Raw genomic sequence first — 16,008 nt, 5'->3', positions numbered from 1 at the left:
GTCATCCCATGTCTTCACTCAAGTGAAGTTGGACTGTGTGACCCCATTGCCAACCCTTTAGCTGTGTGATGCGTGTGACTTCATTTGCTATCATGGACGATCAGGGTGAAGGCTCTATGAAGCCAAAACATGCGTGTGAGAAATCTGGTTGTTGGTTGGGGGAGTTGAAACCCTGCTCAAACTCAAACAACAGTGACGATCCCTGTCCGGGTCAGCCACTAAAGTCACCAAATTTATCTGTGCTTAATCCTCAAGTAGCTTGGCAGAGTTATACAAATCCAATCAATACAACTGGTTGCAACTTAAAGGTTTAGGTATAAATAGTGCTTAAAAGTACAAGAGCTAACTGAAGTTATCTGGTCAAGCTGAACCGGGACAAAGTCACAAGTTCAGGCTGACTGCAATGGAGCGAGGGCTGGATATGGGAACTAGGTTAGGCCTGCTGAAAATTATACCTTGCGTCATTGAAATGGGGTGTTGTGGGTGCAACAGAGGATCCAATTAGTGTTGCGGGATCCTGCATCAAGTTGCATCATACTGTTGTGGGGCTGATGATGAGCTGCGAGGGCTAGGATTTGAGGGCCGCAGAGAGGCGCATTGCGCTGCGTTGGTCCGATGAGGACCTGCAAGGGCTGCGTCAGTTTGCATCGCATTGCATCAGTTCTGATGGGGACCACAGGCTGACAGAACACCTTTATCCCCACTTCCAAGGGTCTTGGACTGAGGAGACTGCATGTAGAGTCAAGGTACAGGGCTCAAGGGTGTTGGAGCTTGTTGTGCTCCTGTAGCTCAGAACAGGAGGCCAGCTGACTAGCCCTTGGAGTCACTCTGGTAGTCGTGGGTTCCAGGTGCAGGTCCAGTCCTTCTTCCTCAGGTAGCAGGGAAGCAGACCAGTCATTCTTACAGGCCGGGTAGCAGAGCAACAGAACAGCTAGGCAGTCTTTCATGCAGCAGGGCAGAAGAGCAGTCCTTCTCCTGAATCTTCCACTGGTCCAGAAGGGATCTGATGAGTGGGTCGGGCCCCTTTTTTATACCTGTGCCCAGTATGAAGTGGAAGAAGCTTCTAGATTTTTTTGCCTGCAGAGGTGTCTGAAATTTCCTCCTCTCTCCCCTAGTTTCAGTCTGTCTGGGGGCACAATAGTCTTGTGTGAAGTCCTTTGTGTGTGAACTGAGTCATTCTTTTAAACTCCAAGTGTGGTAGGTGACAGTTTTGCCCCCCTTATCCCACCAGAGATGGCTCATCCAGTCACACCTAGCCCCTCTATTCTGTGGCTGTCTACAAGGAATACACAAAGGAAAACCGCTAATCACACCTTGCCATGCGAACTAGGAACAGGCTGCAGATACCAAATAGTTAGGACAAGACAATGCCAAGTTTCTAAAGTGGCAGTTTCAGAATTGTGACTTAAAATCTGACTTTAAAATTAACAAGGTTTTTAAATTACAATTCGTCAGACACCTAACATGAATCTCCTACGTGCTCTCAATTATAAGTTAACACTTAATAAATGTAATAAGGTAGTGAGTTTTTTACTACCAGGACATGTAAAACGTAAAAGTATCTGGCCAATGTTTTAATTGCAATGCACCCTTCCCGATGAGCTGTGTAGGGCCTATTTTAGGGGTGACACATACATATCAAAAAGGACATTTAAGGCTCGGTAAGGGGGTTATTTTGCCAATTTGTATTGGCAGTTTAAAACTGCCATCAGGCTGCAACGGCAGGCCTAAAGCATGTTTAAAAAGGCTACTTAAGTGGGTGACAGGATAAGTGCTATAGGCCTACTAGTATTTAATTTACACCCCCATGTATATGTAGTATCACCTTACTATGGACTTCTAAATAAACGAAATGTGCCAACAGGGTGTAAGACAGTTTTCCATGTTTAAAGGAGGGTGTATAAGCACGTAAGCACTGGTTAGCAGTGGTAAAGTGCACAGAGTCTTAAAGCCAGCAAAAACAAATTCAGAAAAACAGGAGGGATGAAGACAAAACGTTTGGGGGTGACCCTACAGAGAGGGCCAAGTCTAACAATTGCTTGTGACTTTCAATATGGGGACTGAAGACAAGTCAAGGATGACTCCTGAGGGAAAGGTCTGTGTGTGGTGTGAGGGAGTCTGGGTAAGAAGGAGTCTCATAGTGGCTAAACCTTCCCCGTTGTTAATGCTTCCGCAGATAACCACTTTTTGAACTATCTAAACGTAGCCAGTCTCAGTTGTATCAACCTAAGAATTGCTTTGATGTTGTTCACAGGGCAGCAGTTGCACTACTGTCATCATATACAAGCTGGGAGCCATCTTTGTATTTTTACCTTATGGCCCGATGAGTGTGAGCAAACTTGTGTATTGACAGCAGTAGGTGGGAGCAAGTGGTGCAGAACTTCACTTTTCAGAAGTAGCCTATTCGATGGATACTTGCCCGTGAGATGTGGCCTCTACAGCCTATGTGTGCTTCTTTTACAGATATATATAGTCAAACTGGGTGTATCTGCCAGGGTCACTGCATGCCACACTATTGTGTTCTGTGCCCCGTGGCAATTGTATAACCTGTTTATTTATCGTTCCAGATTCCTCTACACAGTGGCCACACTTCTGATTGCCTTCTCTACTGCTGGTAAATATGCCTCTGTTGTGGTGGGTGTGCTTGTGGTGTGTTTGTAGTACCTTTGCATGAGGCCGTCTTAGTAATGTGTGTATTTTACTTTTCAGAGTGTAGTAAAGTTGTTTGAGTCTGTATTTGATGTCTGAGTAGGTTAAGTCTTTCACAGTGATTAGAAGAACCTGTGCTCTTCTTCTGCATGGAGAAGAATTGTTCCATGAGCCGTAGGCTTATGTACTAAAGTTAGTTGCTTGTTTGATGTCTGCACAGTTCTGCTCCTTTATTCAGTCTTTAGTAGAAGTGCTTGTGCCATATTTCAGTGTATAGTAGACTTGCTTTGTTCGGACTTGTTTGCTTTTCTATACTACGTGGTAAACTTGCTTGCATGTGTTCTACTCTCAGAGTAGTTAGTTAGTTCTTTGTTGACTGTGTAGTAATTTAGGTTGGATATGCAAGGCAGCTGTGCCATTGTTTGGAGTGTTTTTCAGCTGGACATTTCTTTGGTTGCCATGTTTGGCAAGATTCCCTCCTTTGCTTGTGTAAGGGATTCTGGGCCATAGTCATGAGGTTTGTCAAAGAAATGTAAATGTCTTTGCTTGGTGTGTGTTTACATTGGATGTGTAATTGCTTACTGAGTGGAATGGTTGGGTCTGACTTTGTGTGTAGTTGAAGGGCTCATGCCTACAGTGTGCAGGTCAGAGGGGTGTGTCTTTGCTTGTTGTGTGCAAGATTTCATAGATTTTTCTGGCTATGCAGAATGTGTTTGGACCACAAGAAGCTCTTTAGTTGTGAATATTTATTCACACCACAGCCAATCAGCAGCTCCAGATGACAATTACATGTGGAGATGTGGCACATTCAAAACCAATCATCTCATGAGAACACTTTGTAGATGATAGAACACGAGGTGGAGTAAAACTCTGAATACAGTGTAAACACACAGGATTGGCACCTGTAACCAAAGGAGCAGTAATCCTGTAACAGTTTATACCGTATGTAGTGGAGTTGGGCGTTTCTACACTTGGTAGGTAGTAGAGCTGAGTACGTAATTCCTTGGTGTGTAGTTTAGGTGGGTGTTTGGTCTGTGTGTGAGTGGGATTCAGAGGCTGCCCGAAGGGGGCAGTGAAACTGTCTAATGCCTAAGCTACTTATGCTATGTAAGGAGTAACTATATGTGCTGTAATCAGTAGGCACCAGAGCTACTCGTGCTCAGTAATCAGTCAGCACCAGAGCTAGACATGCTCAGTAATCATTTGGTGCTGCAGCTACTCATGCTCACTCATCAGTCGGCACCGGAGATACTCATGCTCAGTAATGAGTCGTCACCAGAGCTACTTATGCTCAGTAATCAGTCGGCGCCAGAGCTACTCATGCTCAGTAATCATTCAGTGCTGGAGCTACTCGTGCTCAGTAATCATTTGGTGCCAGGCTACTTGTGTACAGTAATCAGTCGGTGCCGGAGCTACTCGTGCTCAGTAATCAACCAATGCTGGAGCTACTCATGCTTTGTAATCAGTAGGTGCTGGAGCTACTCATGCTCAGTAATCAGTCAGTGCCAGAGCTACTCATGCTCAGATATCATTCAACACCAGAGCTACTCATGCTCAGTCATCAGTCGGCACTAGAGCTACTTATGCTCAGCAATCAGTTGGTGCCGGAGCTACTCATGCTCAGTAATCAGTTGACGCTGAAGCTACTCATGCTCAGTAATCAGTTGACGCTGGAGCTAGTCATGCTCAGTAATCAGTCAGCACCAGAGCTGCTCATGTTCAGTTATCAGTTGGTGCCGGAGTTACTCATGCTTAGTAATCAGTTGACACCAAGGCAACTCATGTTCAGTAATCAGTCGGTGCTGGAGCTACTCATGGTCAGTTATCAGTCAGAGCTAGAGCTACTCTTGTTCAGTAATCAGTCGTCGCCAGAGCTACTCAAGCTCAGTAATCAGTTGACGGTGGAGCTACTCATACTCAGTAATCAGTCGATGCCAGAGCTACTCATGCTCACTAATCAGTTTTCGCTGGAGCTACTCGTGCTCTGTAATCAGTCAGCGCCGGAGCTACCCGTGCTATGTAATCAGTCAGTACCAAAACTACTCATGCTCAGTAATCAGCCAATGCTGGAGCAACTCGTGCTGTGTAATCAGTCGTCACCAAGGCTACTAATGCTCAGTAATCAGTAGGTGCTGGAGCTACTCATGCTCAGTAATCAGTAGCACTGAAGCTACTCATGCTCCATAATCAGTCAGCGCCAGAACTACTCATGCCCTGCAATCAGTAGGTGCAGAAGCTATTCATGATCTGTAATCAGTTGACCCTGGAGCTACTCATGCTCTGTAATCAGTCTGCACCGGACCTATTCATGCTCAGTAATCATTCAACATTAGAGCTACACATGCTCAGTAATCATTCGACAGCGGAGCTACTCATGCTCAGTAATCAGTTGGCGCCAGAGCTTCTTATGTTAAGTAATCAGTTGGCGCTGAAGCTTCTCATGCTCAGTAATCAGTCAGTGCCTGAGCTACTTGTGATCAGTAATCAGTCGGCACCACGGCTACTCATGCTCAGTAAGCAGTCGGCACCAAAGCTATTCATGCTCAGTAATCATTCAGCACTGAAGCTACTCATGCTCAGTAATCAACCGGCACGGGAGCTACTCATGCTCAGTAATCAATCAACACTGGAGCTACTCATGCTCAGTAATCAATCAACACTGGAGCTACTCATGCTCAGTGATCAGTCAGCACTGGAGGTACTGATGCTCAGTAATCAGTCAGCGCCAGAGCTACTCATGTTCAGTAATCAGTAGGTGCTGGATCTACTCATGCTCAGTTATCAGTCAGCACAGGAGCTACTCATGCTCAGTAATCAGTTGACGCTGGAGCTACTCATGCTCAGTAATCAGTCGGCACCAGAGCTACTCATGTTCAGTAATCAGTCGGCACCGAAGCTACTCGTGCTCAGTAATCAGCCAATGCTGGAGCTACTCATACTCAGTAATTAGTTGACACCGGAGCTACTCCTGCTCAGTAATCAGTCAGCACCAGAGCTACTCATGCTCAGTAATCAGTCTGCACCGGACATATTCATGCCCAGTAATCATTCAACATCAGAGCTACACATGCTCAGCAATCATTCGACAACGGAGCTACTCATGCTCAGTAATCAGTTGGCGCCAGAGCTACTTATGTTCAGTAATCAGTCGGCACTGGACCTACTTATGCTCAGTAATCAGTCGGTGCCAGAGCTACTCGTGCTCAGTAATCAGTCGGTGCCGAAGCTACTTGTGCTCAGTAATCAGTCGGCACCATGGCTACTTATGCTCAGTAATCAGTCGGTACCAAAGCTACTCATGCTCAGTAATCATTCAGCAGCGAAGCTACTCATAATCAGTAATCAGTCGGCACCAGAGTTACTCATGCTCAGTAATCAGTTGACACCGGAGCTACTCATGCTTAGTGATCAGTCAGCACTGGAGGTACTGATGTTCAGTAATCAGTCAGCGCCAGAGCTACTTATGTTCAGTAATCAGTAGGAGCTGAAGCTACTCATGCTCAGTTATCAGTCAGAACTGGAGCTACTCATGCTCAGTAATCAACCAATGTTGGAGCTACTTGTGCTCAGTAATCAGTCGGCACCAGAGCTAGTCATGTTCAGTAATCAGTCGGTACCAAAGCTACTCGTGCTCAGTAATCGGTAAATGCTGGAGCTACTCATGCTCAGTAATTAGTCGACACCGGAGCTACTCCTGCTCAGTAATCAGTAGGCGCCAGAGCTACTTCTGCTCAGTAATCAAATGCAAAGTTTGTCAGTGTGATTGCAATTGTATTTAGATAGTGCTTACTATCCTGACAAGGCCTTGAAGTGCTTTATGCTGGGCAGCACCCTGCTCCAAAACCCAAGGTAAGTGGTTAGTCCAGTATTATTGGTTATTAGTGGCGTGTTCCCAAGTTAACCATCCATGCAATCACTCCACTTTCTTTGTGGTGGATTAAATAAATAGGAGTTATTTTTGATCACTGATAGTGGGGTATGTGACACGTGTGCATGTTTGTGGGATTAAAAAATGAGTTAGAGGAGGCCATGTATTGTTAGCAGTGCTTAACTTGTAAATAAACAGGTGCCGGTGCCCAAAGCCCTCCTCTTAAACATGCGGCTGCTGCAATTAAATGTGGGAACACAGAATACTGAGGCAGCGTAATCCTAAATCCATCTCTGGCCTCTTTAATCCATTTACAGCCACTCCCTGCCCCTTCAGCTCACTTTTGCAGCTTTCTGCTTTCTCCCTTTGTGACGCTTTTTCGTTTTTCTTTTCCTCCGTCTTTCCCATATGTGTCTTTTGCTCGATGTAAATGACAGGTAGAAAAATAAGTGCCGGCCCTCAAAAATAAGTGCTGGTGCCCCCCACCGGCAAACACCTGCTCAAATTAAGTGTTGATTGTTAGGTTGCAGAGGTGTGACTGTCAGAGGAGAGGTTGTGATCGCGTAAACGTTTCGTGAGCAGTTTCCAGAAGAAGAATATAGGTTAAGGCAAACATGTAAAACATGTGTGTGAGATAGGTTGTGCTCAGAGAGAAGGCCTGCAGAGGAAGGAAATAGGGGAAAAGGCCGTTTGAAAGAAAGAACAGGCGAGGCAACAATCAGACGCTTTGATTAAAGGCCGAGTATTCGTGCCACAGGCAGGGAGGATCCTTTTAGGGACAGCATGCACTTTGAGGATGCAAGACTGGAAAGAAACAGCATTACTTGCATGCCAAGATAGTGCTATATGAGGTATTTTTGCTAGGCACTAGGATCAGGCAAACAGTGTCCACCACTGAGCTCCGGCCGCACCTCTGCTCCTGGCAGTAGCTGATGAGCTCAAAGGTTGGAAGCGAAAGGTTATGGCTGGATGCATTTGTAGAGCAATATCGAGAGCTTGGGCTGTGCTTAAAGGAAGAAGTAAAGTCATAACCTGAGCAATGTAAGAGAACAGGTGGGCAACAAATGTGAACATTGAGCGGGTGTCTTCTGATGTTCATCCTCAAGTTTGGCTCACAGTATTAATGAAGAAGGCAAGTGGCGTCCATTTGGATGGTCTGGTTTGGCAAACGATGGAGGGTGAAGACATCTTCTCCAGACGATGGCGTTGCACTCTCTGCATCTCTGTGGCTGGAGGATGGAGGACCAGACCCAGAGGTGAGCAGATGGTGACTATGCTCCCTTTAGAAAGTCAGTGAAGGCTTTAACAAAGGATCTGGTCCTTCAGACTTGCTGAAGCCCTGCCTGACGTTCATCGGTGCTTTGTGACCTCTTCTCCAGTCTTGACCCGGCGCCTCACTGTTGCGGGAGGAGCGAGTCAGAGACTCGGGGGGATGTCCCCAGCCAGGCGGCGTGGAGGCGAAGTTCATCCTTCTCGCAACAGGTCATCGAGGCTCCCAGCCTCCAAGCACTAGAAGGCAACCCACACAATGAATCAGCTGGGATAACTCAGCCGGATGACTACCTGACAACAGTACATAAGCAGGGGTGTAGCTTCAGGGGGTGTTTGGGGTGGTACACCCCTCTAATAAATGTATTTTGTGATAAATAGTTGTGTGCATGTGCTTTCAGTCAGGTGTGGTGAAGTGTTTGTCAGATTTCACCCGAGTTTTACTCACACTCTCTCTCCATTTTCTGTCTGGAAAGACTTCAAAAATGTTGGTTATTTTACAAAATAATGTTTCTCTCGCTTAGTGCCCCTACCAATCTGCAATCCTCTCCATTTCCACAGCCCCTTAAGCCCCTCTTGTGCAGCCTGCACATTGTAGAATGTATTTTAACATTGTGTGCCAGTGTGATTGATGGGAAATCTGAAGCCCCCCCCCCCCCAATCTAACTGACCAGGCTATGCCCCTGTACACAAGCTGTATACACCGGTTTAAGTCTAGACTTGGCTCACTCAGGTTATCTGCTTTCTATAGGGAGCATCACTTGGCTGTTACACCTACTAGCTTAGGAAATAAGTCTATGTGCTGTGAGTATCTTCCATGTAGGGCATCAAAGCTCTTCTTGGCTTAGGTAACTCAAGAGTAAAATTGACAAGTAGTCAAGTTTACAAAGCGCACAGCTACAGAGCGAACCATCTCTGTGCCAGCATCTCCGGGGCCACCCCTCGATCCATCGATTCAGGGCTCTCCACGCCACATCTATGTTCGCTTGCATGCAGTCACACACACGGTCTGCCCATCACATACACACAGGCTTCCATCTCATAGTATCTCATTGACTTGACCAGGAGCCAGAAGGGCCCAAGGGACAGACATCCAATAAAACATTGTCTACCTATCGCATCATGGATTTTCAGTTCTTTTAAGAAAGCAAGAAGCAAGGATTATGCTTTTCTTTCTTTACAAAACTTTTACAGGGGCCAATCCAAGCCCATTGGAGTGCCATTTTAACAATACACATAATTTCCCAAGAATCCCAGAACATTGTTGCATCACATGTCCACCAATCACATACTCATCATGCCTTCAAATGCGATCAGTGCCATTTTCTCTCCCTCTCTCTTTGCAAAACTTGTCGCTTTCTCCCAGCGTAACAAGATGAACCTTAGAGGATTTCTTCAACCGCATCAACCCCGACTGATGCTTTCTCAATCTTCAGATCAAACCAAAGCAATGTTTCAGTTTGAAGAACTTTGACGCAAAGTGATGCCCCTCTCAAGCCACCAAGCAAGAGTTGGAAATTTGCAATCCCGTCTTTTCGTTCACCCTTCATTCTGCTTACCTCCTAAAATTAGGAAGTTAACCGGTAACCCTGGCATCAATAATATGAAACAAATTGTGCATCTTAAGGAAGGGCATGTAAACGCAATGCAATTATTATCACATCAGTACTGAAAACGTATGAAGTCATTAATATATAATCAAACAACTGGGTGGGATAATCCTTGCCTGTGTCCTTAATAGAATTGAAAATCCTTGCAAGGCAGCTAGAACATTTTTTTATTCTGTGCCAAGAACAGAGGCTCTGATGATGCTTGTCCGCAACCACAGAAGCAAAATCTCCAATAGCCTTATGATAGAAGCAGTCGCGGCTTGTGCTGATCCTGGGGACAGGGCAGGATGGCACGGGGGTAGAATAAATAAATTAAAAAAATTAATATAAAATTTACCTTTGGTCCCGCGCCACACGCCGCTCCTCTGTCCCTCGATGCTGGCGCAGCCTGCCCTCTGGCCAATCCTTACACTGCTCAGAGCAGCATCAGGATTGGCAGGGAGCACCGAGCCCGTGCGGTCCCAGGCAGACTGGGAGCCTGTGCCCGCTCTCTCCAGCCCGGCAACTGTGTTTCTGGGCTGGAGAGAGCCTAATGCGCATGTGTGTCTGGCCGACCCGAGACTGCCGGCCAAACACACATTAACTTTGAGGGGAGTGCACAGTGCACTCCTCTCTGCTCGTCACCCCCAGTGCCCGCCCCCTTCACAAGGAAGGGATAATAAACATAGCTTATTATCCCTTCCCTGTGAAGGGATTTGCAGCGGTTGCTGCTGGCAGGGGGAAGGTGTGAGGGGGGGCTGGTGAAGCTCTTCCGCACATATGGAGGAGCCGCCCCTGGATAGAAGCGTCGTAAATGTTGACTGTGAAACCAGTCTGCTGCCCTCAGGATATCTCTTCTAACCTAGAACCCAAAGGAAAGGTCTTTGAGATCTCAGCCCCTCTGGCTGAATGAGCACCAAACGCAGAAGTATCGCTTCCAGCTTCATTGAACAACCAACGTATCTATCTGGATAGCGTTGCTGCTAGGACTGGTGGAAATGGTTACTTAAGTGCAATGATCAATTGTTCCCCAGAATTCTGTTTAAGGTCCCCAGTAACATCTTCATATTACTTTGAACAACGTACCACGGATAACTTCGGATTATGCGGAAAGGCTGGGTAAAGAATGGATGCAGAATTTGATTTTGCACATCTAGATATCTGAAATATGATTCTTTGCGAAGAAAATACTATACCATTAATATTCAATGCACGTACATTAAAAACTCTACTACAAGACATCATGCATAGCAACATTCTTAGCTTAGCTGACAATTGTTATCTAGACAAGCCTGAATTATCTGACCACTCTTCTAAAATGTGTAAACTGATAAGTCTCACAATGTTCTGTATTTGGGTAACGGAACATGCTTGCTGCATGAATGAAGAAACCTGTTGCAAAGATCCCGGCCAACAACACCTGAATTTTTTCTTGCCATTAGCTTCATCTGAGCTGTCTGCAGTAACAGATGAAGTTGACCCAAAGAGTCCATCACAAGACTCGGGAGTTCCAGTAGTTCTACCAGAAGATCACTGCTCATCTCTAGAAGACCTGCGAGCCACGACCGGACTCTCCATAATGGAGTTACCATGAATAGATCCACTTTCTGTCTCCTCACCTGAACCATCACTCTCTGAATCTCTGAAAATGGGGGGAATGCAAAGTTGGCAGTTCTGTAGGAATGCATCTGTTACTAAGGCCCTAGAATCCTGCTTCCCATTCTAGAAAATCCCCAGCTGCCCTCTGAGCCTGGAAGTAAACAGGTCTATTTTGCATGAGCCTCAAATCTGACCTAATATCTGTATAACTTTTGGCTGGAGTCTTCCAAATGTCTGGAGTTCCAATCCTCAATCTCATTCCTCTGACCTGGAATGTACTCTGCAACCACTAAAATGTGATGCTGAAGACAATGGTGCTAAACTCTTTGTCTCTCTACAACAACATTTGAGATCTGGTCTCCCATAGCTTCTTTATATATCGAACTGCCCCTATATAGTCCATTCTCAGGAGAATGCAACTACCACCTTCTGAGGGGGAAATGTCTTGATGGCAAAGGACCCCCTAGGAGTACCAAGCACTTTAGGTGGAGTGACAGCTTCTCCTCTGCCTGTCTGCCCCACGTGAAAACGGGACCACACCTGGCTCCCCAAACCCACCTGCTGGCATCTGACTCTATTGTGATCTCTGCACTGTCCCCAAAAAGTGCTCTGGCATTTAACGCCTCACTGTGGTCAAACCACCATGAAATCTCTGACAGTGCTTCCTGAGATAAAGCCACCTGATCTGCATATGAGAGACCCCTTTGGAAATGCTGGATATTCAGCCACTGGAGGACTCTATCATGAAGTGGGCTGGAAAACTCACCTCACTCAATTACGTTTATGGGCCTACAATCCAGGCCATAACCTCAATGAGACAGTCTGTTTGATATTCCAAATTTGAGCTGTTCAAGAGAGATGTGGCCTCAGCCTGTCTGGGATCTGTGCAAAAATATTTACACTGTCTAGATACGTGTTTCTCAAACTGAGGGCCGTGGGATGGCCCACATGTCCTATGTCAACCAATTGTGAACGAAAGATCACAGTCTGCCCGCCAACACCACCCTTGAAGAAGGGATAATGTTTACCTGACAAACTGGATCCTGCACTTCCTGAAGGTGTTCTCTGTAGCTGCCTCTGGGCTGTCCATAATGGCCAGCTCGTTGCCTGGACGGGAAGAAGTTTCCCCCTCTGGACACATTGTTACAAGCTGTCTCACGTCTCTCAGACTGGAATTCTCTGTGGAAAGCTTGATACATGAAGCGACCGGCCAAATGGCCCCTGAATCGACCAACCCAAGCAAAAAGGTTTGGCTGAAAAACGTTTTGCTGCCACATCTCGGCTTCACTCAGTGCTGTGAACATGGTAACAAATTTGCTCAGGTCTTTGCCGAATGGATCACCAAATAGAAGACCCTCCGCTATCAGTCCAGCCTCAGACAATGCCACCTCCACTAGTTGAGGGTCTGTGCGGAGCAGAATGGAGCTCCATCTCTCTGTGTGCGTGCCACAGTTCACACTCCCTAGTTGGCAGCTTGCATGTTGTGACCAACCAATCAGGATGTTGTGATCTATGGGCATTTGAGACTCTTTTGCCTTGTACGTCAGTGTCAATATCTTGGTCAGGGCACCAGACATATCTAGGAGCTTGTCCTAGCAGCCGCACCTGTCCTGTCCAAGCCTTTCTTAGATCCCTGGTCAACTTCTTCATGAATGTGTCTATGTGTGGGTCTACTTCTGGCATGTCCACTACCTTTCCTGCCAGAACCTGTGCGGGGCCACTCTACCCTAAGGCATTTCCTCACTTCGTTTTCGGATCCCTATGGTCTGCCACTCTGTCCAGCAGTCCGTAGACAAGGCTTTAGTGAAAGCCCTCTACCTGTTCAATAACCACCTAAAAAGAGATGGGGCGACGGAAATTGAAGTCACAGAAAAGTAACTTTCACCAGAAAAAGAACGCTACGTTCCTAACGTTTGATCCGGATGAGATCGTCAATTTCATGTCTTCTAACTGGATCGAATGTAGCGTTCCGTTCATGGTGAAAGTTACTTTTCTGTTCCTTCCGTTTCTGTTTCCCCTTCTCTCTTCAGCTGGTTAGTTAACGGGTGGAGATCTGCCGCGTCTCATACTTTTGACTTTTGGTCTTGCAGGACGTGGGAAAGCAGCTTCTAAGGTGACTCTCAGTCATTGGATTAAGGACACCATCTCCTTGGCATATCAGGGATCTTATGTGCCTTGTCCTACTAATGTCCAGGCGAGATGCACTAGAGGGGTTTCAGCATCATGGGCTGCTTTAATGGGTGTATCCTTGGATGAGATCTGTCGGGCTGGTACGTGGGCTTCTGAGGACTCGTTTACTAGACATTATCACTTAAACTGTGCTCAATCCAGTCACTTCAATTTTGGGGATGGTGTCTTACAGGCCTTGGAAGCTTCTGCTCCTGTGGAATTGTTTGTTTGGATATGACATTAAACTCGCGTGGCTGTTTGTTATATCCTCTCTTCATCCTTATTGCATTTGCAAGGTCCTTCATCTTCATCTTCCTGGGGTGTATGCTTTGGTGTGCCTCATTAGGAATGACAGAGTCAAGGATGAGGGACCTACAGGTAATGCTTAGTTCCTTACCGGTAAAGCTCATTACTTAGCCCTGCTCATCTTCGACCCAGTCATACTTACCACCCACCCTCCCGCTATCAGGTCTTTGTGGAGCTTGGTATTTCAGGATGTGCCAAGGTAAGGCCAGAGAATCATAGCTCTTAGCTGGAGGGTTGGTGGGGTCAGCAAGTGTTTCCTGTTTTGTTTCCTGTCTCTGATTGAATATTGCTTATTAGTAATGAGTGGGTCAAGGACGAGTAGGATTAAGAGTAATGAGCATTACCGGTAAGTAATCAGGTGTTCTCCCACTCCACCCTGCAAATGCGTTTTAGGCCGCCCACACGGTCACGCACAGAAAATTGAAACAGGCTTGTGGCCCGTACCCTCAGGATCATCTGAAACAAAAAAATAATGAAACTACTGGGTGCATTTGGAAACAAGTGTTCTGACTTTAATGGGTGCCAGGTCGATATCGTGCCTTAAAAAACACCACTTTCAACAAAAAAACAATCCAAGAAGCTGAACTTTACATACATACCAACATGTCATGTGTGAGGAACATGGTCGGACTGGCCTTTAGGGGCAATCGGGCAGTGCCTGACGAGCTGCTCTGACAGTGAGTGGGACGTTTCTTTTGCCTGTGTGTGGTTTATGCCCTGCTCAGCCAGTTTGTACTGTTCATTTCCTGATAATAAAACAATCATTGATGGTAGCAGGTTCAAATCCATGCAATGTCTCATACCTTGCAAAAGACTTTCAACGTAGCTTTACAAGTTCAAAACTGCCTCAATTTGCAAACAAGAGCCACATTTCTACCTATCTATTTAACTAATGGGAGACACTTTTATGTTGGTGCCTGGGCCTATTTTCTGCCCCAGTCCGGCCCTGGTAAGAAACATATCACACTTATCTCAAGAGCAGCAGCACAGAAACAGGGGAGTAAATGGAGCTGATCGATTGTGAATGGGTGATCAGTATGTGATTGGTGCACGGTATTATGTAACGCTGTGCTGGGACTCATGGGAAATGAAGCTTATTGTTTAAATTTGTTTTGAATGGTTGCTGTAAAATTTCAGTAGAGAAACAAAAACATAATCGAAGCCTTTGGTCTTGATATAGAATTACATGAATGTATAGACCACATGACAAACTGGCGCATAGACCCAACGGTAACCAATGAGATTGATAAATGTCCCATTACCACTAGGAGACACCATTCCCAACCCATCAGTAAACAGTTACCAGGCACAACTGTGTTTTATTGGTAGAAAAGGATTTGTACAATTACTGTGGATCACAAGCATTCACAGACTAGGCTTTAAACCACTAGACCAGCAAATGTATATTTTTTCGAATTTATTTATAGCCCTGAAAAAGCCCTGGACAGATGCAACGGTGGTAAGAGGCGAAACCCATACTGTCCAAATCACTAGAACTTCCATAAATGCCTGACGCTTAAACTTCAGGAACAATGTGGCAACTCGCACTAAGTTTATGTGACTAAAGACACCACAACGACCCATGTGTTGGATTAATCTTTTAATGGATCACAATGTCAGTTCAGCACCAAGAGCAGAATCAAGGGGATACACCTGCACCCTAAGGTGTTTTCTGTTTTTGTTAAAACACCACTGGCTTCTCTCCATATTATCTTTGGTAGATCTTCAAACATTTTGCAGTGGAGCTCACTGTGTCATTGCTTGCTGTGTAGCGGAGTGTGCAGTGTCTTCACAGTGGTCTGTGTGTGTCCCCTTTAATAAGTATATGTCTTTGCTTAGCATCTAGCAGAGCTTGCAGTATTTTCATGAGGTGTGCAGTAGAGATGGGCTTCTACTTGCATTGGCTGGAATAGATTTGAACGTGTATTTGCTTCAGGTGTGGTTGTGATAAGTGTGTGTATTCGATGGAATTTAATATATCTTTACTATGGCTGTGATAGAGTTGTGTCTTACCTCATTAGGAATGCAGTGGTTCTGGGCCTGCATTTGCATTGTGTGTAGCACTGCTGAGCCTGTCTTTGTGTGGTGTGTAGTACAGCTGGGCCTGTTGTTGCATTGTGTGTAGTACAGCTGGGCCTGTCATTACATTGTGTGTAGGTCAGCTGGGCCTGTCTTTGCATTGTGTGTAGTACAGCTGGGCCTGGCTTTGCATTGTGTGTAGTACAGCTGGGCCTTTCTTTGCATTGCATGTAGCACAGCTGGGCCTGTCGTTGCATTGTGTGTAGCACAGCTGGGCTTGTCTTTACATTGTGTGTAGGTCAGCTGGGCCTGTCTTTGCATTGTGTGTAGTACAGCTGGGCCTTTCTTTACATTGTTTGTAGCACAGCTGGGCCTGTCTTTACATTGTGTGTAGGTCAGCTGGGCCTGTCTTTACATTGTGTGTAGTTCAGCTGGGCCTGTCTTTACATTGTGTGTAGGTCAGCTGGGCTTGTCTTTACATTGTGTGTAGTACAGCTGGGCCTGTCTTTACATTGTGTGTAGTACAGCTGAGCCTGTCTT

The 16,008-nt window shown here is 45.9% G+C and overlaps 1 protein-coding gene across 1 annotated transcript in view; it reads left to right on the top strand.

Annotated features, from left to right (window-relative positions):
* The window catches only part of LOC138294019 (equilibrative nucleobase transporter 1-like), a 387,196-nt gene that overhangs the window by 90,981 nt on the left and 280,207 nt on the right, over nucleotides 1-16,008 (top strand). The window contains exon 3 of the mRNA XM_069233271.1: nucleotides 2,568-2,614. Coding sequence (XP_069089372.1) covers nucleotides 2,568-2,614 — 47 coding nt within the window. The remainder of the gene's footprint in view (nucleotides 1-2,567; nucleotides 2,615-16,008) is intronic.

The sequence above is a fragment of the Pleurodeles waltl genome, chromosome 4_2 (genome assembly GCF_031143425.1).
Source record: "Pleurodeles waltl isolate 20211129_DDA chromosome 4_2, aPleWal1.hap1.20221129, whole genome shotgun sequence".
Classification (NCBI taxonomy): domain Eukaryota; kingdom Metazoa; phylum Chordata; class Amphibia; order Caudata; family Salamandridae; genus Pleurodeles; species Pleurodeles waltl.
Note: the sequence above shows the minus strand (reverse complement) of the source record. Positions and strands in the feature narration are given on the sequence as shown.